This window comes from Scyliorhinus torazame, chromosome 3, assembly GCF_047496885.1.
Source record: "Scyliorhinus torazame isolate Kashiwa2021f chromosome 3, sScyTor2.1, whole genome shotgun sequence".
In the NCBI taxonomy this organism is placed as follows: Eukaryota; Metazoa; Chordata; class Chondrichthyes; order Carcharhiniformes; family Scyliorhinidae; genus Scyliorhinus; species Scyliorhinus torazame.
This window is the reverse complement of record NC_092709.1, coordinates 153,343,859-153,358,774: the sequence shown is the minus strand read 5'-3', so window position 1 is coordinate 153,358,774 and position 14,916 is coordinate 153,343,859. Positions and strand designations below refer to the sequence as shown.

The 14,916-nt window shown below is 47.5% G+C and overlaps 1 protein-coding gene across 4 annotated transcripts in view; it reads right to left on the bottom strand.

Annotated features, from left to right (window-relative positions):
* cpeb2 (cytoplasmic polyadenylation element binding protein 2) overlaps positions 1-14,916 on the bottom strand; it is a 168,359-nt gene that overhangs the window by 23,910 nt on the left and 129,533 nt on the right. For all 4 annotated transcript variants that reach the window (XM_072496400.1, XM_072496399.1, XM_072496398.1 and 1 more), the window contains 3 exons: positions 13,939-14,115; positions 13,758-13,847; positions 709-827 (listed from right to left, as the gene is read on the bottom strand). In XM_072496400.1, the coding sequence (XP_072352501.1) occupies positions 709-827; positions 13,758-13,847; positions 13,939-14,115 (386 nt within the window). The remainder of the gene's footprint in view (positions 1-708; positions 828-13,757; positions 13,848-13,938; positions 14,116-14,916) is intronic.

The following is a 14,916-nucleotide window of genomic DNA, read 5'->3' as shown; positions in this document are numbered from 1 at the left end:
TATAGCTGGCTAGTAGTTTGCGAACACAAATCAAGTGTTTAGGGTAATTGAACCAATACAACCCACTGACAGGAATATTAATGGTAAACAGTAAAAATCCAAAACTACTAGTGATAATTAGTTTTGGTACAAATAAAGTAGAACAGAACTACTTTAAAAGAACTACATTTCTAAATGCTTCTAACATTAGAACAATTGCCACAGACCCATCCTTTCCCATCACAAAAAGATACATGTTTAGCCTTCCAATCATGATTGCCAGGTTTTCAGCATTTCTGAGACTAAATGCATCCTTTTATGCTAAGCATCCGCTATTAACCTTCAGTAAACAGAGGGTGGTGAAACCTGAGGCTAGTGAATGTGAATTTTAAACCTGGTTTCAAAAATGCTAAGGCAGCAGTTCCAATTTGAAGGCAACATTCACCTTGTTTTTTAAAAATTTAAGAATAAGGATATTATTCAGGGACATTCCTTCCATTTGTAACATACATTTGTTTATTGTCATCCAGATTTCAGAAATGAATTTCTAGATCATCCTACAAAAACATGTAGTAGCCAGTTTCCTGATAACGTTCCAACTGCTTAACCTTGAGCACACACATCTTTTTAATTATACCCCTCTTTTTCATGTGCTTCAAGGACTACAGCTGGCAAGATGAATAATTGTTATTGCCTACAAGCACTTTGAGATGCATTCTATAAACTTACTGGCTTGTCCTTGATAGTGGGGCTTGAAACACAAAGGTAGAGTTTACCATCCTCTTCAATACAAGCATCAATCAGGGCCTGGACAGAACTCTCCTCCTGAAATAGAAGAAACGCATAACCTGCAACAAAAAAAACCTATTAATTAGTGAAAACAGCTCCATTTATTTAATCTTCAACTGTATTTTAAAACCAACGGCAATTATTAAAAAGATATTTGTTTGCAATTGGTCTAACATGCTATTTTTATTTCAAGCTTGTGATGTGCAACTGTGGACAAGGCATAAAAAAGCATATCGAAATAAAGTCACCCCAGGACTGTCAATGTGCATCTGTTAGGGGCTGATGCAGAATGGAAGAGTACGCCAAACCTGGTTCTCTTATCATTTGGGATCAGGAAGACCAGGGGGATACTTGGTATGTGTGTGCAAGGAGGAGGGAATAAAGAACAAATTTAGCATATTTTGATTGGAAAACGCATTGTTGATTAAACAAAAACTCAATAGAGTCTTTTTTCTTAACTATTAGGTACAATAGCAAAAATATATCAGTAATTAAGGAAACTAGAAGGTACTGATATTAAAATATATAAATACAGATTTGCCAGCAAGCATGAAAATCAGTGTTCTTGATCTTATAAACTCGATCTTATAAAGTTGATCTTATAAACTGTTTTATAAACTCGATTGAAAATTAAGTGTTTTGTAATTAAACTGAATTTTGCATTATTTTAATAAAATGTTACTAAGTTACAATATGTTGTTATATTGGGCCCAACAGTCGCTACACCCAAATATTAGCATTTACATTCCCCAAACGAGACAAGAAGCTCTCACGAGATTTTATTCTCTTTTGTACCATGCAGCACTAGGGAAGCAGGAAACCAAATATAACGACTGCAGCTGAGCTCATCCCAAGGGCAAAACAGACCACGGTGAAACAGATAATAATCTTCCAATTACATTTTGGATTCAGAAATTTACAGTCACCACTGCCAGAGTGAACACCGTCAAGTAGGCATTTAAAATGATTTAGAACAATGCTATAACTATGACTGCAATTCATTTCTTCTCTGTTAAAATTTATATTAATTGGTCTTGAAAGGATAGATAATAAAAATGAGTGATCCTTATAAGCTATATATTTGGTTTTCTTTTTAAAATAACCTTATGATTATTATGATACAGCTTTTTTTAATATTCGTGGGTCTGACAATCTTATTAGCAAACTCTGCAGGTAAACAACTACTGTAAATGTCACGCTATTCCTAGATTAGAAATAGGCGGCTCAGATGCTATTCTGGACCTGAAACACAATGTCTCAGGAAATATGTATTTTTTCTAAATTAAATCATGAGGTAGATAAATGGAAGCTAAGCAGAAAACATCAAATAAAAAAAAAACCCATTTGGCTAGGGAAGCAATTTGACATCGAGATGAACAATCAAGGGCGAGACATCCACATCCAATGAAAGATTCTTTAAAATCCATTTAAAGGCTTCAGCTGACAGTGTGAATGGTTGTGATACTGCCGGGAATGGATCACTCAGGACTGAGGTTCAGCATGTAGAAGATGGTCTGACTTGGATGGTCATAGTCACAATTTGGGCTGTTGCTCATGTTCCCTTTGTGAAGTAAGTGGCCACATCTTCCCTGGCTCATCCACACGTTGAGAATTGTCTAGATTTTCCACGGAAGGTTGAAACCTGGGACTTCACCGCTCGTTAGTTACCAGGTCGTGGTTGGTAATGTTTGCAATCAAGCACATGGTGCGCCAACAAGAGGTGGGGTTCTTGCCAGTTTGGAGGCTGTGGAATGTATTCTAGCATGGTGTTTGTTTGAGGTGCAGTGTCAGTGGGAATGCTTCATTAGCTGTCAGCTGATGGAGTTCTTTGAGGAGGATATTTTCCCTGCAGACATCAGGAGGTTCAATGTGCGCCAGCACTGGGAGGGAGACAGCAATCTACACGTGTTCCTCTAAAAGTAAGTTTTCCAACTTGAAACTACTGTGGTTAAAAAGGCAACCAAACCCTGGCCACCGGGTTCACAGCCCAAGCAGTAAAAAAAACACTTCTCTAATGCTTCCATGTGAGCTGTTAAATGCCAGCCTTGTTTCTTCATCAATTATATTCAGAAGTCGTCCAATAAAATCATAAGCAAATATCCAATGGGGGTTACAGCAAATCCAGTGATGGTACATAGATTTCCTTTAGAACTTGAACAATTTTGTTTTAGCATTATTAAATTAGTACACATCCAGATTAGGTTTAAATCTACATCAAGTTCCATTTGACTTACTGAAATTGAACCTGTGGAACCATTTTGCCAATCAGTGATTAACTCTTTTAATGTGGCTTCTATGTTCCAAATGGATGGGTGTAAAAATGGGTGAAGTAATTTTGGTTAAAAATATATAGAATAGTCTAAATAAAGCATATCAATAATTAGACAAAAATCAACAAGTGCAAGGTAATAAGCAAAATTTGAAAACTGGGGAGACTACATCTTCAAAAAGCATTTACTTTCATAATTTAGGGCTAATTTTAACAGACGTAATATTAACAGATGTAAAAGTACTTGTACCTTCTTTTTAAAAAATTTTTTTTTATTAAGGTTTTCACAGAATATCAATAACAAAATGAAAAAGGAACCCAACAGGGTTAAATACAAAAGTAAAAAAAAAAGCAACCCTCCATATCCCCCTCCCCCCGTACATAAATAATAAATTAACACCCTGACTTAACACAAAGCAAACATGGCAAATATATAGACCCCTCAGATCCCCCAGTGTAAATAAACAAAAATAAAGTAAACCCCCCCCCCCCGAGCTGCTGCTGCCATTGACCAATGTCTACCGTTCTGCCAGGAAGTCTAAGAACGGTTGCCACCGCCTAAAGAACCCTTGGACGGACCCTCTCAAGGCAAATTTCACCCTCTCCAGTTTAATGAACCCTGCCATATCGCTGATCCAGGATTCCATGCTTGGGGGTCTCGCATCTTCCACTGAAGAAGAATCCTCCGCCGGGCTACCAGGGACGCAAAGGCCAGAATACCGGCCTCTTTCGCCTCCTGCACTCCCGGCTCCTCTGCCACCCCAAATATTGCGAGCCCCCAGCCCGACTTGACCCTGGAACCTACCACCCTCGACACCGTCCTCGCTACACCCCCTCCAAAATTCCTCCAGCGCTGAGCATGCCCAGAACATATGGGTGTGATTCGCTGCTGGGCTCCCCAAGCACCTAACACACCTGTCCTCACCCCCAAAGAACCGGCTCATCCTTGTCCCGGTCATGAGTGCCCTGTGCAGCACCTTAAACTGTATGAGGCTGAGCCTCGCGCACGAAGAGGAAGAGTTCACCCTCCCTAGGGCATCTGCCCACGGTCCTTCTTCGATCTCCTCTCCCAACTGTGCGTGGCAGTAGCCACGGGAATTCCACCACCTGCCACCTGGCAAACGCCCTTACCTGAAGGTCTTCCCCGGGGGGGTGCCCATTCTTCTCCTCCAGCTCTCCCAGGCTCGCGAACTTCCCGTCCACAAATAGGTCTCCCAACCTTCGTATCCCTGCCCTGTGCCACCCCGAAAACCCTCCATCTGTTCTCCCTGGGACGAACCGGTGGTTCCCCTGTATTGGGGTCCACACCGAGGCCCCAACTTCCCCCCTGTGCCGCCTCCACTGCCCCCAGATTTTGAGGGCAGCTGCCACTACCAGGCTCGTGGTATACCTCCTTGGAGGGAGGGGCAGCGGCGCCGTTGCCAGCGCCCCCAGACACGTACCCACACAAGACGCCGTCTCCAGCCTCTTACATGCAGCCCCCTCCCCCCTCCATCACCCACTTGCACACCATTGTCGCATTGGCGGCCCAGTAGTACCTACAGAGGTTGGGCAACGCCAGCCCCGCCAACTCTACTCCGCTCTAGGAACACCCTTCTCACCCCCGGAGTCCCTCGCGCCCACACAAACCCCATTATGCTCCTGTTGCCCCGCCTAAAAAAGGCCTTCGGGATAAACACGGGGAGGCACTGGAACAGGAACAAAAACCTTAGGAGCACCGTCATTTTGACTGACTGCACCCTACCCGTCAAGGACAGCGGTAACGCGTCCCACCTCTTGAACTCCTCCTCCATTTGCTCCACCAGCCTTGTGAAATTAAGCCTATGCAGGGCCCCCAGCTCCTGGCCACCTGGACCCCCAAATACCTGAAGCTCCTCTCCGCCCTTTTTAGTGGGAGCTTGCCAATCCCCCTCTCCTGGTCCCCTGGGTGAACCACGAACAGCTCGCTCTTCCCCATGTTGAGCTTGTACCCTGAGAAATCCCTGAATTCCCTGAGGATCCTCATTACCTCCGGCATTCCCCCCACCGGGTCCGCCACATACAGCAGCAAGTCGTCCGCATAGAGCGACACCCTATGCTCCTGCCCACCCCGCACCAACCCCCTCCAGTTCCTCGACTTCCTTAGTGCCATAGCCAGGGGTTCAATCGCCAGTGCGAAGAGCAGGGGGGACAGGGGACACCCCTGCCTCGTCCCTCGGTGCAACCGAAAGTACTCAGCTCCTCCTGCTCATGGCCACACTCGCCATCGGGACCTCATACAACAGCCTAACCCACCTGACAAACCCCTCCCCAAACCTCTTCAGCACCTCCCACAGATACCCCCACTCTACCCTATCGAAGGCTTTCTCAGCATCCATCGCCACCACTATCTCCGCCTCCCCCTCCCTCGCCAGCACCATGATAACGTTCAGAAGCCTCTGCACATTTGCGTTCAACTGCTTCCCCTTCATGATCCCCGTCTGGTCTTCGCGGATGACCTGTGGCACACAATCCTCAAGGCTAAGACCTTCGCCAGCACCTTGGCATCTACGTTTAACAACAAAATCGACCTGTAAGACTTACACTGCAGGGGATCCTTGTCCCGCTTCAGGATCAAGATCAGTGCCCGGGACATTGTCGGGGGCAGGGCCCCCCTTCCCTTGCCTCATTGAAGGTCCTAACTAGCAACGGGCCCAACAGGTCCATATATTTTATAGAGAATTTGACTGGGAAACCATCCGGCCCCGGTGCCTTCCCCGCCTGCATGCTTCCTATCCCTTTGGTCAGCTCCTCCAGCCCAATCGGGGCCCCCAATCCCGCCACCAGTCCCTCCCTCACCTTCGGAAACCTCAATTGGTCCAGAAAGCGGCCCATCCCTCCCTCCTCCAGTGGAGGCTCAGACTGATTCAATTCCTTAGAAAAGTCCCTGAAGACCCCATTGATGCCCACCCCACTCCGCACCACACTCCCTCCCCTGTCCTTAACTCCCCCGATCTCCCGAGCTGCATCCCGCTTCCGCAGCTGATACGCCAGCATCCGGCTTGCCTTTTCCCCGTACTCATAATTCGCCCCCTAGGCCTTCCTCCACTGCACCTCCGCCTTCCTGGTGGTCACCAGGTCGAATTCGGCCTGGAGGCTTCACCTCTTCCTCAACAATCCTTTCTCAGGCACCTCGCATACCTCCTGTCTATCCTCACCATCACTCCCACCAGCCTCTCCCTCTGCTCCCTCCTCTCCTTGTGGGCCCTAATGGAGATCAGCTCTACCCTTCCCATACCATCCCCACTCGGACCTCCCCGTTATCGTTGGCCTCCAGGTACCTCTCTATGCTTCCTCGGACCCGCTCACTCACCTCCTCGTCCGCCAACAGCCCCACCTCCAAGTGCCACAACTGGCGCTGGTCCCTCTCCTCCCCCAGCTCTAAGTCCACCCAATGCAGGGCGTGATCGGAAACGGCTATCGCCGAGTACTCGGTATTCTCTACTCTCGCTATCAGCGCCCTGCTCAAAATAAAAAAGTTGATCCGGGAATAAGCCTTATGGACACGTGAGAAGAATGAAAATTCCCTAGCCCCCGGCCTTGCAAATCTCCAAGGGTCCACCCCTCCCATCTGATCCATAAACCCCCTCAGCACCTTAGCCACCGCCGGCTTCCTAACCGTCCTAGACCTGGAGCGATCCAGTGCCGGATCCAACATCGTGTTAAAGTCTCCCCCCATTATTAGGCCCCCCACTTCCAAATCTGGGATCCGACCCAATATGCGCCGCATAAAACCCGCATTGTCCCAGTCTGGGGCATACACATTGACCAGTACCACCCTCTCTCCCTGCAGCTTACCACTTACCATTACGTACCTACCGCCATTGTCTGCAACAATGCTCGACGCCTCGAACGACACCTTCTTTCCCACCAAGATCGCCACCCCCCGATTTTTGGCATCCAGCCCCGAATGAAACACCTGACCTACCCACCCTTTCCTCAATCTTACCTGGTCTGCCACCTTCAGGTGTGTTTCCTGGAGCATGACCACATCCGCCTTGAGCCCCTTCAGGTGCATGAACACGCGGGCCCGCTTGACCGGCCCGTTCAGTCCCCTTACATTCCAGGTTATCAGCCGGATCAGGGGGTTACCCGCCCCCTCCCCCGCCGACTAGCCATAACCCCTCTCGGCCAGCCACGCGCCCGCACCCCACGCCCGGCCCGTTCCCTACGGCGGCAGACCCCCGTCTCGACCCCCCCCTACTCGCTCCAGCTCTCCCTTGACCATAGCAGCAGCAACTCGATCCCCCCCCCCCGGGCCAGGACCCCTCCTAGATACTTTACTCCCCCCATTGCACTTCCACAAGTCAGCTGACTCCTGCTGACCCCGGCCACTCTTGCCTCTCCTTCGACTCCTCCCATTGACACACCCTCCTCTTCCATTCCCCATCCGCAGGCTCTCCACCTCCCCCTTCCATCCCAAGCGCGGGAAACAACCCTCGCTTCCCCGCCCCGGCCCCACCCCCTCCAGTCTTCAGCACGGGAAAAAGCCCGCGCTTTCCACCTACCCGCCCCGCCACCTGACGCAGCTCCTTTTACAGGCCCAGTCCCCTCACCCCCGACTCGGCCTCCCCCTCCCCTGCGGGGCCCCATTTCACTGCCGGCCATCCACCAGGTACATTTGCTTACCCCCCTCCAAGAGCCCCCCCCGACCAACCCAACCAAAACAGTGCCCAACCCGCCCTAACCACCCTCACCGAACCAGAGAGAAATAAACAAGAGCAAAGGACCCCCCTCAAAATATAACATATCAACTGCAATCCCCAAACGCCCATCCCGACCTTCAATTTGTTCCAACTTCTCGGCCTGAACAAAGGCCCACGCCTCCTCCGGAGACTCAAAATAATGGTGCCGGTCCTTGTAGGTGACCCACAGTCGCACCAGCTGCAACATGCCAAACCTCACACCCTTCCTGTGCAGCACCGCCTTCGCTCGATTGTACCCGGCCCTCCTCTTCGCCACCTCCGCACTCCAGTATTGGTATATTCGAACCTCCGCGTTCTCCCACCTGCTGCTCCTCTCCTTCTTGGCCCACCTGAGCACGCACTCCCGATCAGCGAACCGATGAAACCGCCCCAGCACCGCCCGCGGAGGCCCGTTAGCCTTGGGCCTCCTCGCCAGCACTCTATGGGCCCCTTCCAGCTCCAGGGGCCCCTGGAAGGACCCCGCTCCCATCAGCGAGTTCAACATGGTGACCACAAAGGCCCCCACGTCCGGCCCCTCCAGTCCCTCCGGGAGGCCCAGAATCCGCAAGTTCTTCCACCTCGACCGATTCGCCATCTCCTCGAACCGCTCCTGCCATTTCTTGTGGAGCGCCCCGTGCGCCTCCGCCCTCACCGCCAGGCCCAAGATCTCGTCCTCGTTGTCGGAGATCTTTTGACGGGCCTCGCGGATAGCCACCCCCTGCGCCGTCTGTCCCTCCAGCAGCTTATCGATAGAAGCCTTCATCGGCTCAAGCAGGTCCGCTTTAATCTCTCTGAAGCAGCGCTGGATAACCTCCTGTTGCTCCTGCGCCCACTGCATCCACGCTGCCTGGTCCCCGCCCGCCACCATTTTGTTCTTCTTCCCTCGCACCTTCTTCGGGTCCACCACCACTTTTTTAATCGCCCCGCTCCTGGTAAAAGCCATATACTGTCAGGGAACTATTGTACTCTCCTTTCCACAGCGGGAAATATCGAAACAATGCCGTTGGGGGCCCTGAAAAGAGCCCAAAAGTCCGTTTTTTGCAGGAGCTATCAAATGTGCGACTTAGCTCCACATAGCCGCAACCGGAAGTCTTGTACCTTCAATAACAGCAATATAAATGTACAAACAATGTTGGTTTTCACTATTCTTTTATTCATTCACCTATATGTTCTTTGTACATGATGTGGCTTTCGCTGCCAAGGCAACATTGTCAATTCCTAATCACCCTCAAGGTGGTGGTGAGCTGCCATCTTGAATCTCGGCAATCTATATGATGGTACCCCATGTTAGGTCGGGAGCTCAGGATTTTCACCAAGTGACAATGGAAAAGCGGTAATATATTTCCAAGTCAGGGTGGTGTGACACTCTTGACCCTTTTAGGAGGAGGAATTTTGGGTTTGGGAGCTGCTGCCGAAGAAGCCTTGGTGAGTTGCTGGTCTGTATCTTATAGATGGTACACTTGCTTCGTGCAGGTTCCAGAGAAAGTGTATCATTAGGGTGGCACTCAGGAACCAGGCTGGAAGGGGCACTGCCAGGGTGGCAGGGTGTATCGAAAACAACCTCTCTCTAAATGTCGGCAAGACCAAGGAACTGATCATCGACTTCAGGAAGTGTAGCACGACACCCCCCCCCCCCCCCCCCCCCCCTCTCTCCCCCTCCCCCTGTCTACATCAATGGTCCCGAAGTGGAGATGATCAATAGCTTTAAGTTCCTGGGGGGTCACCATCACCAACAGTCTGACCTGGTCCACTCATGTTGATGCAACAGTCAAGAAAACCCAACAATGTCTCTGCTTCCAATGGAAGCTAAAGAAATTTGGCATGTCTGCATCGACTCTCACCACCCTCTACAGATGTGCCATAGAAAGCATCCTATCCGGCTGCATCACAGCTAGGAATGGCAACTGCTTGGCCCAAGATCGCAAGAAGCTGCAGAGTGTGGTGAATTCAGCCCAACGCATCACACAAGCTTGCTACCCTCTGCCTCAGGAAGGCAGACAGCATTATCAGAGACCCCTCACACCCAGGCTTTGCCTTCTTCCAAATACTTCCATCAGGCCGAAGACACAGAGGTCTGAAGACCGGCACACCCAGACATTGGAACTACTTCTTTCCCACAGCTACAAGACTCCTCAACGACTCCCCCTCGGCCTGATCGGTTCGCTGTAAGAACACTATTCACGATGCCCAATGCTGCTCTTGCTCATGTATTTGCTTTGTTTGGTCCTTGTTCCGCACTGTAACCAATCACTGTTTGTCAATGTACTTTGCTGATTATTCTTTTTGTCTACTATGTACCTACTGTGTACGTTCCGTTGGCCGCAGAAAAATACTTTTCGCTGCACTTCGGTACATATGACAATAAATCAATCAATCAATTGTGCCCGGTTGGTACTGCCAAGGACAGATGATGGGGGTTATAAAAGGTGGGGGGTGACGGGCAGGCATGAAGGGGCCTCCGAAAGGTTGGGGCTGTGAAGGGTGGGGTCTTGAAAAGGCCGGGGGAGAGGGAGCTAAAAGGGAGGTGGGGAGGCCTGAAAAAAAGAAAAGCCCTCAGCCACCCCATAATGGATGCCTGCACTTGGGGTGTTGTGGGGAAATGACTGAGGAGAAACTCCTCAAGGCCCCAAAAAATGACTAAGGGCGCTATCTAACTAAAGTGGAACAGAGTTTCGCAACGGCCGAGTTTAGCCGGGTGTTTCCCGGAGCTCGCAACATCGAGAAACACTACGCTATCTATCGGGACTCTGATTCATAGATCAAAGAATTTACAGTGCAGAAGGAGGCCATTCGGCCCATCGAGTCTGCACCGGCTCTTGGAAAGAGCACCCCACTTAAGCCCACTCCTCCACCCTATCCCTGTAACCCAGTAACCCCATCTAACCTAAGGGCAGTTTAGCATGGCCAATCCACCTAACCCTGCACATCTTTGGACTGTGGGAGGAAACCGGAGCACCCGGGGGAAACCCACGCAGACACGGGGAGAATGTGCAAACTGCACAGACAGTGACCCAAGCCGTGAATCGAACCTGGGACCCTGGAGCAACTGTTCTAACCATTATGCTACCGTGCTGCCCACGATTCAATGCAGGGCCCAGCAGGGAATGCCCCACTAAGGCCGCACTTAGTCTGGTTTCCTGCATTGAGGAGCTTTGCTTGCCAGAACTCCTCAGTGCAGGGCATCCCAATTTCCGGACCCACTGATGTGACCCCCGAAACCCCCCAAAACCTCAACTCTCCTATAAACGGGTCCTCAGTGCCACCCCCGCATCCCCCTCATGTGCACAGCGCACCAACCTTTGTATCATCCACAAATTTTAAAATTGAGCTTTGTACACCAAGGTCTGGGTTATTAATATATCAAGAAGAGCGGGGTTCCTAACAGATTTACACATGTTCCTCCAGCACAAAAAAAAAAGTTTTTGTTTCCTTTGATTCCTGCTACTTAGACAATGTTGTATCCACCTTATCCCTTTGAGCTCTATGAGCTCTAACTGTGCAACACTTTATCAAATGTATTTTGAAAGTCCATGTACGCTGCATCAACAGTATTATTCAAATCAATCTTTTTTGTTCTCTCTTCAAAAAACTCAAACAAACTACTTGAACACAATTGGCCCTCAACAAATCCATGTTGGCTTTCCTTAATTAACCTGCATTTGTTCCAAACTAGAATTTCCCACCACCAAGGTTAAACTGACTGACCTGTAGTTGCTGGGTTTATCTTTACACCCTTTTGTGAACGAGGGTCTAACACTTACAATTCCCCAGTCCTCTGGCACCATTCCTGAGTCTAAGGAAGTTTGGAAAATTATGATCAGTGCCTCCATAATTTCCATTCTCGTTTACTTCAGTTTCTTGGGATGCATCTCACCCAGTCCTGGTGCCTTATCAATTTTAAATACAGACAGCCTATCCAATATTTCCGGTTGCTCAATTTTAAACCCTTCTAGTGCCTGAATTACCTCCTCTTTCACCATGGCCTGGGTAGCATCTTCATTCTTATTAAAGACAGATGCGAAGTATTAATTTAATCACTCAGTCATGCCCCCGTCTAATTGGCCCCACTCTTCAGCTTCTGTCTATAGAATAATTTTCTATTCCCTTTTATGGTGACTGCCAGTCTTCTTTCATGCTCTTTCTTTGATTTTATTTATCTATTCAATTCCCTTTTGAATCTTCTATATTTGGCATGGTTCTCATTTTTTTAATTTTTTTAAACCAGACATCTGTCATAAGCACACTTTCTGTTTCATAATTTCTATATCTTTTGTTACCCATGATTTGTTTGCCCTTTCTTTCCCCTTTATTGGAATATACCTTGACTGTACTTGAGCTCTCCTTTCTTTAACAGCAGCCCATTGTTACAGTTTTGCCTGCTAATCTTGGATTTCATTATCACCCTAACCTTATGATACAATGATCACTGTCCCATACTGTTCTCCTACTGGTGCTTGATCCACTTCATTCCCAAGAGTAAAGTCCAGCAATGCTTCGTTCCTTGTGGACTACAAATGTACTGCTGTAGAAAATTCACCTGATTGCACTTTGGGAACGTTCCTTTACAGAATTATTATCCCATTCTATGTTTGGATAAAGCCCCCCACTATAACGACTTTATAATTCTTGTACTTCTCTGTAATTTCATAGGAATTTGGTTCCTCTACATTTTTCCTACCAATTGATTGCCTATATTCTACACAGAGCAATGCAATTGCACCTTTCTTATCCCTTAGCTTTAGCCAGATGGGTTCTGCCCTTGACCCCGCATGGCAGAAACTCTGCGTATTTAAAAATTCTTGAACATGTATTTGGAAGTGCCGTAGCCTATAAGATTACAGACCAAGAATTGGAAGGTATGATTAGGTTGGATGGCTCTTTTTCAGCCAGTTTATACACCATGGATTAATTGTCCTTCTTGTGTGCCATAAATATTCTATGCACCCAAATTCATATGATTCTTGTGGCCTCACAACAACCTTCCTTTGTGCTTGGTATGACTCCAGCCAGTGGCGTGTCTTCCACCACCCCAGCTCCCAGGACTTCAATTTTGCTTGGGCTCCTGGATGCCACACTTCGGTAACTGTTGCTTTATCTCACCTCTGGAATCCAGCTTGTTTATTCATGTCTGGACAAAGGCTGCAATGAGGTCTATAGCAGAGTGGCTCTGGCAGGTCCCACAATGAGAAGGTGAGTATATGCCGTTCTGCTACCATGGTATATGAACCTAATGATATTACGTATAATTCTTTAGACCTGCAAGCTGTCTTATGGCCAACTTCAGATTGATTTCTTAGTGGCAAATCACATCCGTCTATGTATTTCAATTCCGCATACCTTCCCATTTTATGATTACGTGGATGTACACTTGTTCTGGGACAAGTCCAATATAATCATTAACTAGCTGTTAAAACACACTGAGTGGCCCAGAATAAATTTATCCCAAGTTTTCCTTCTTCTCCACTTGCCAACTCAGCAACACCGCAAAGCTAAAATCTCAACTTATATGCTGCAGTGTCTTTGGCACAGATATCCAAACTGTCCAACTTCACAACCAAATACCACAAAGCACAATCAGTCAGCATCAATTATGAACACAGGAGTGGGAGTAGGCCATTTAGCCCTTTGAGTCTGTTTCTCCATTCAATAAGATCATGACTGCTCTGTAACCAAACTCCATTATGATTGTCATCTAAAGTAAAGCATTTATAAATTAAATGAGTGTTACGGCAGTATAAATTCTGTCCCAGTCCTAAGCATGAATCCCTCTACCTCTAGGCCAAAAACAACTAACTTGTGGATTATTCGCAAAATTCTGTTCGGTTAGTTTAGAAGTATTGTATTGACCAGGAATCCAAAAAACACTTGTGACAACATTTCAAAAAAGTTAGCCAGCTGACAGTTGTGTAGCAACACACAAAGTTTCATCATTTTAATGCACAGATAAAACAAATTCAAATGTGTCTAATTGGCTGCAACCAGTATATATCTGAGAGGGACATTACTAGATGCCTTACCTTTTGGTGGAAAGTAGGATTTGCTTTCAGCCTTATGAGGCCAATCAACAACCAAAGGTCCAAAACGACGAAAGCTGGCAGTAATTTCATCTGTAAAAGAAATGCTTAACAATGTATCTAATTCCGCCAAATAAATACGTATGGAAAAGAAAACCTCGAGCTATTTCACAACTGGCATTACCTTCATCGATATCTGGGGGAAGGCCACCAACAAACACTTTACGTGAGTATCGTTCAATTCGTTCCCCATTCTGGTGAGATGAGCAGCAATTAACAGAATTCAGAACCCCAGGGACAGACTGATCACCATGTCCATCATCAAGAAAACCATCTTCAATGGGGAACAATGAGGAGCGGCCTGCAAAGAATGACCACAAATTGAAATTTCAAGAAGGACTCAGCTGTATCACACAAGGATTAAAGCCTTCACATTATTCGAATTAACATAAAGCGTTTGTACAATGCAAATTTAAGTAAATTTAAAGTTTAATGAGCAGAATAAAAGATGGCAATTTGTTGACAACAAACTGTTGCATTTACATATCACTAGAGGTTAAAAAAAGAACCATCCCTGGGCCCTTCACAGATAGGTGCATAGAAAACTGATGCTAAAACTTTACGACAAGCTTCACTGATAGAGGATTATCAGGAGTGAAATGTGTGCATATGGTTTATAAAACCCAACTTTATTAAACCCGAGCAAAGATTTTCATCTTGCACTCATCAGGAAAGAGAACAAGAACAAAGAACAACAAAGAAATGTACAGCACATGAACAGGCCCTTCGGCCCGCCAAGCCCGTGCCGACCATGCTGCCCGACTAAACTACAATCTTCTACACTTCCTGGGTCCGTATCCCTCTATTCCCATCCTATTCATGTATTTGTCAAGATGCCCCTTAAATGTCACTATCGTCCCTGCTTCCACCACCTCCTCCGGTAGCGAGTTCCAGGCACCCACTACCCTCTGCGTAAAAAACTTGCCTCGTACATCTACTCTAAACCTTGCCCCTCTCACCTTAAACCTATGCCCCCTAGTAAAACCCTACCCTGGGGAAAAGCCTCTGACTATCCACTCTGTCTATGCCCCTCATAATTTTGTAGACCTCTATCAGGTCTCCCCTCAGTTGTAAAAATGCCAAATCTCAAAGACAACAATGA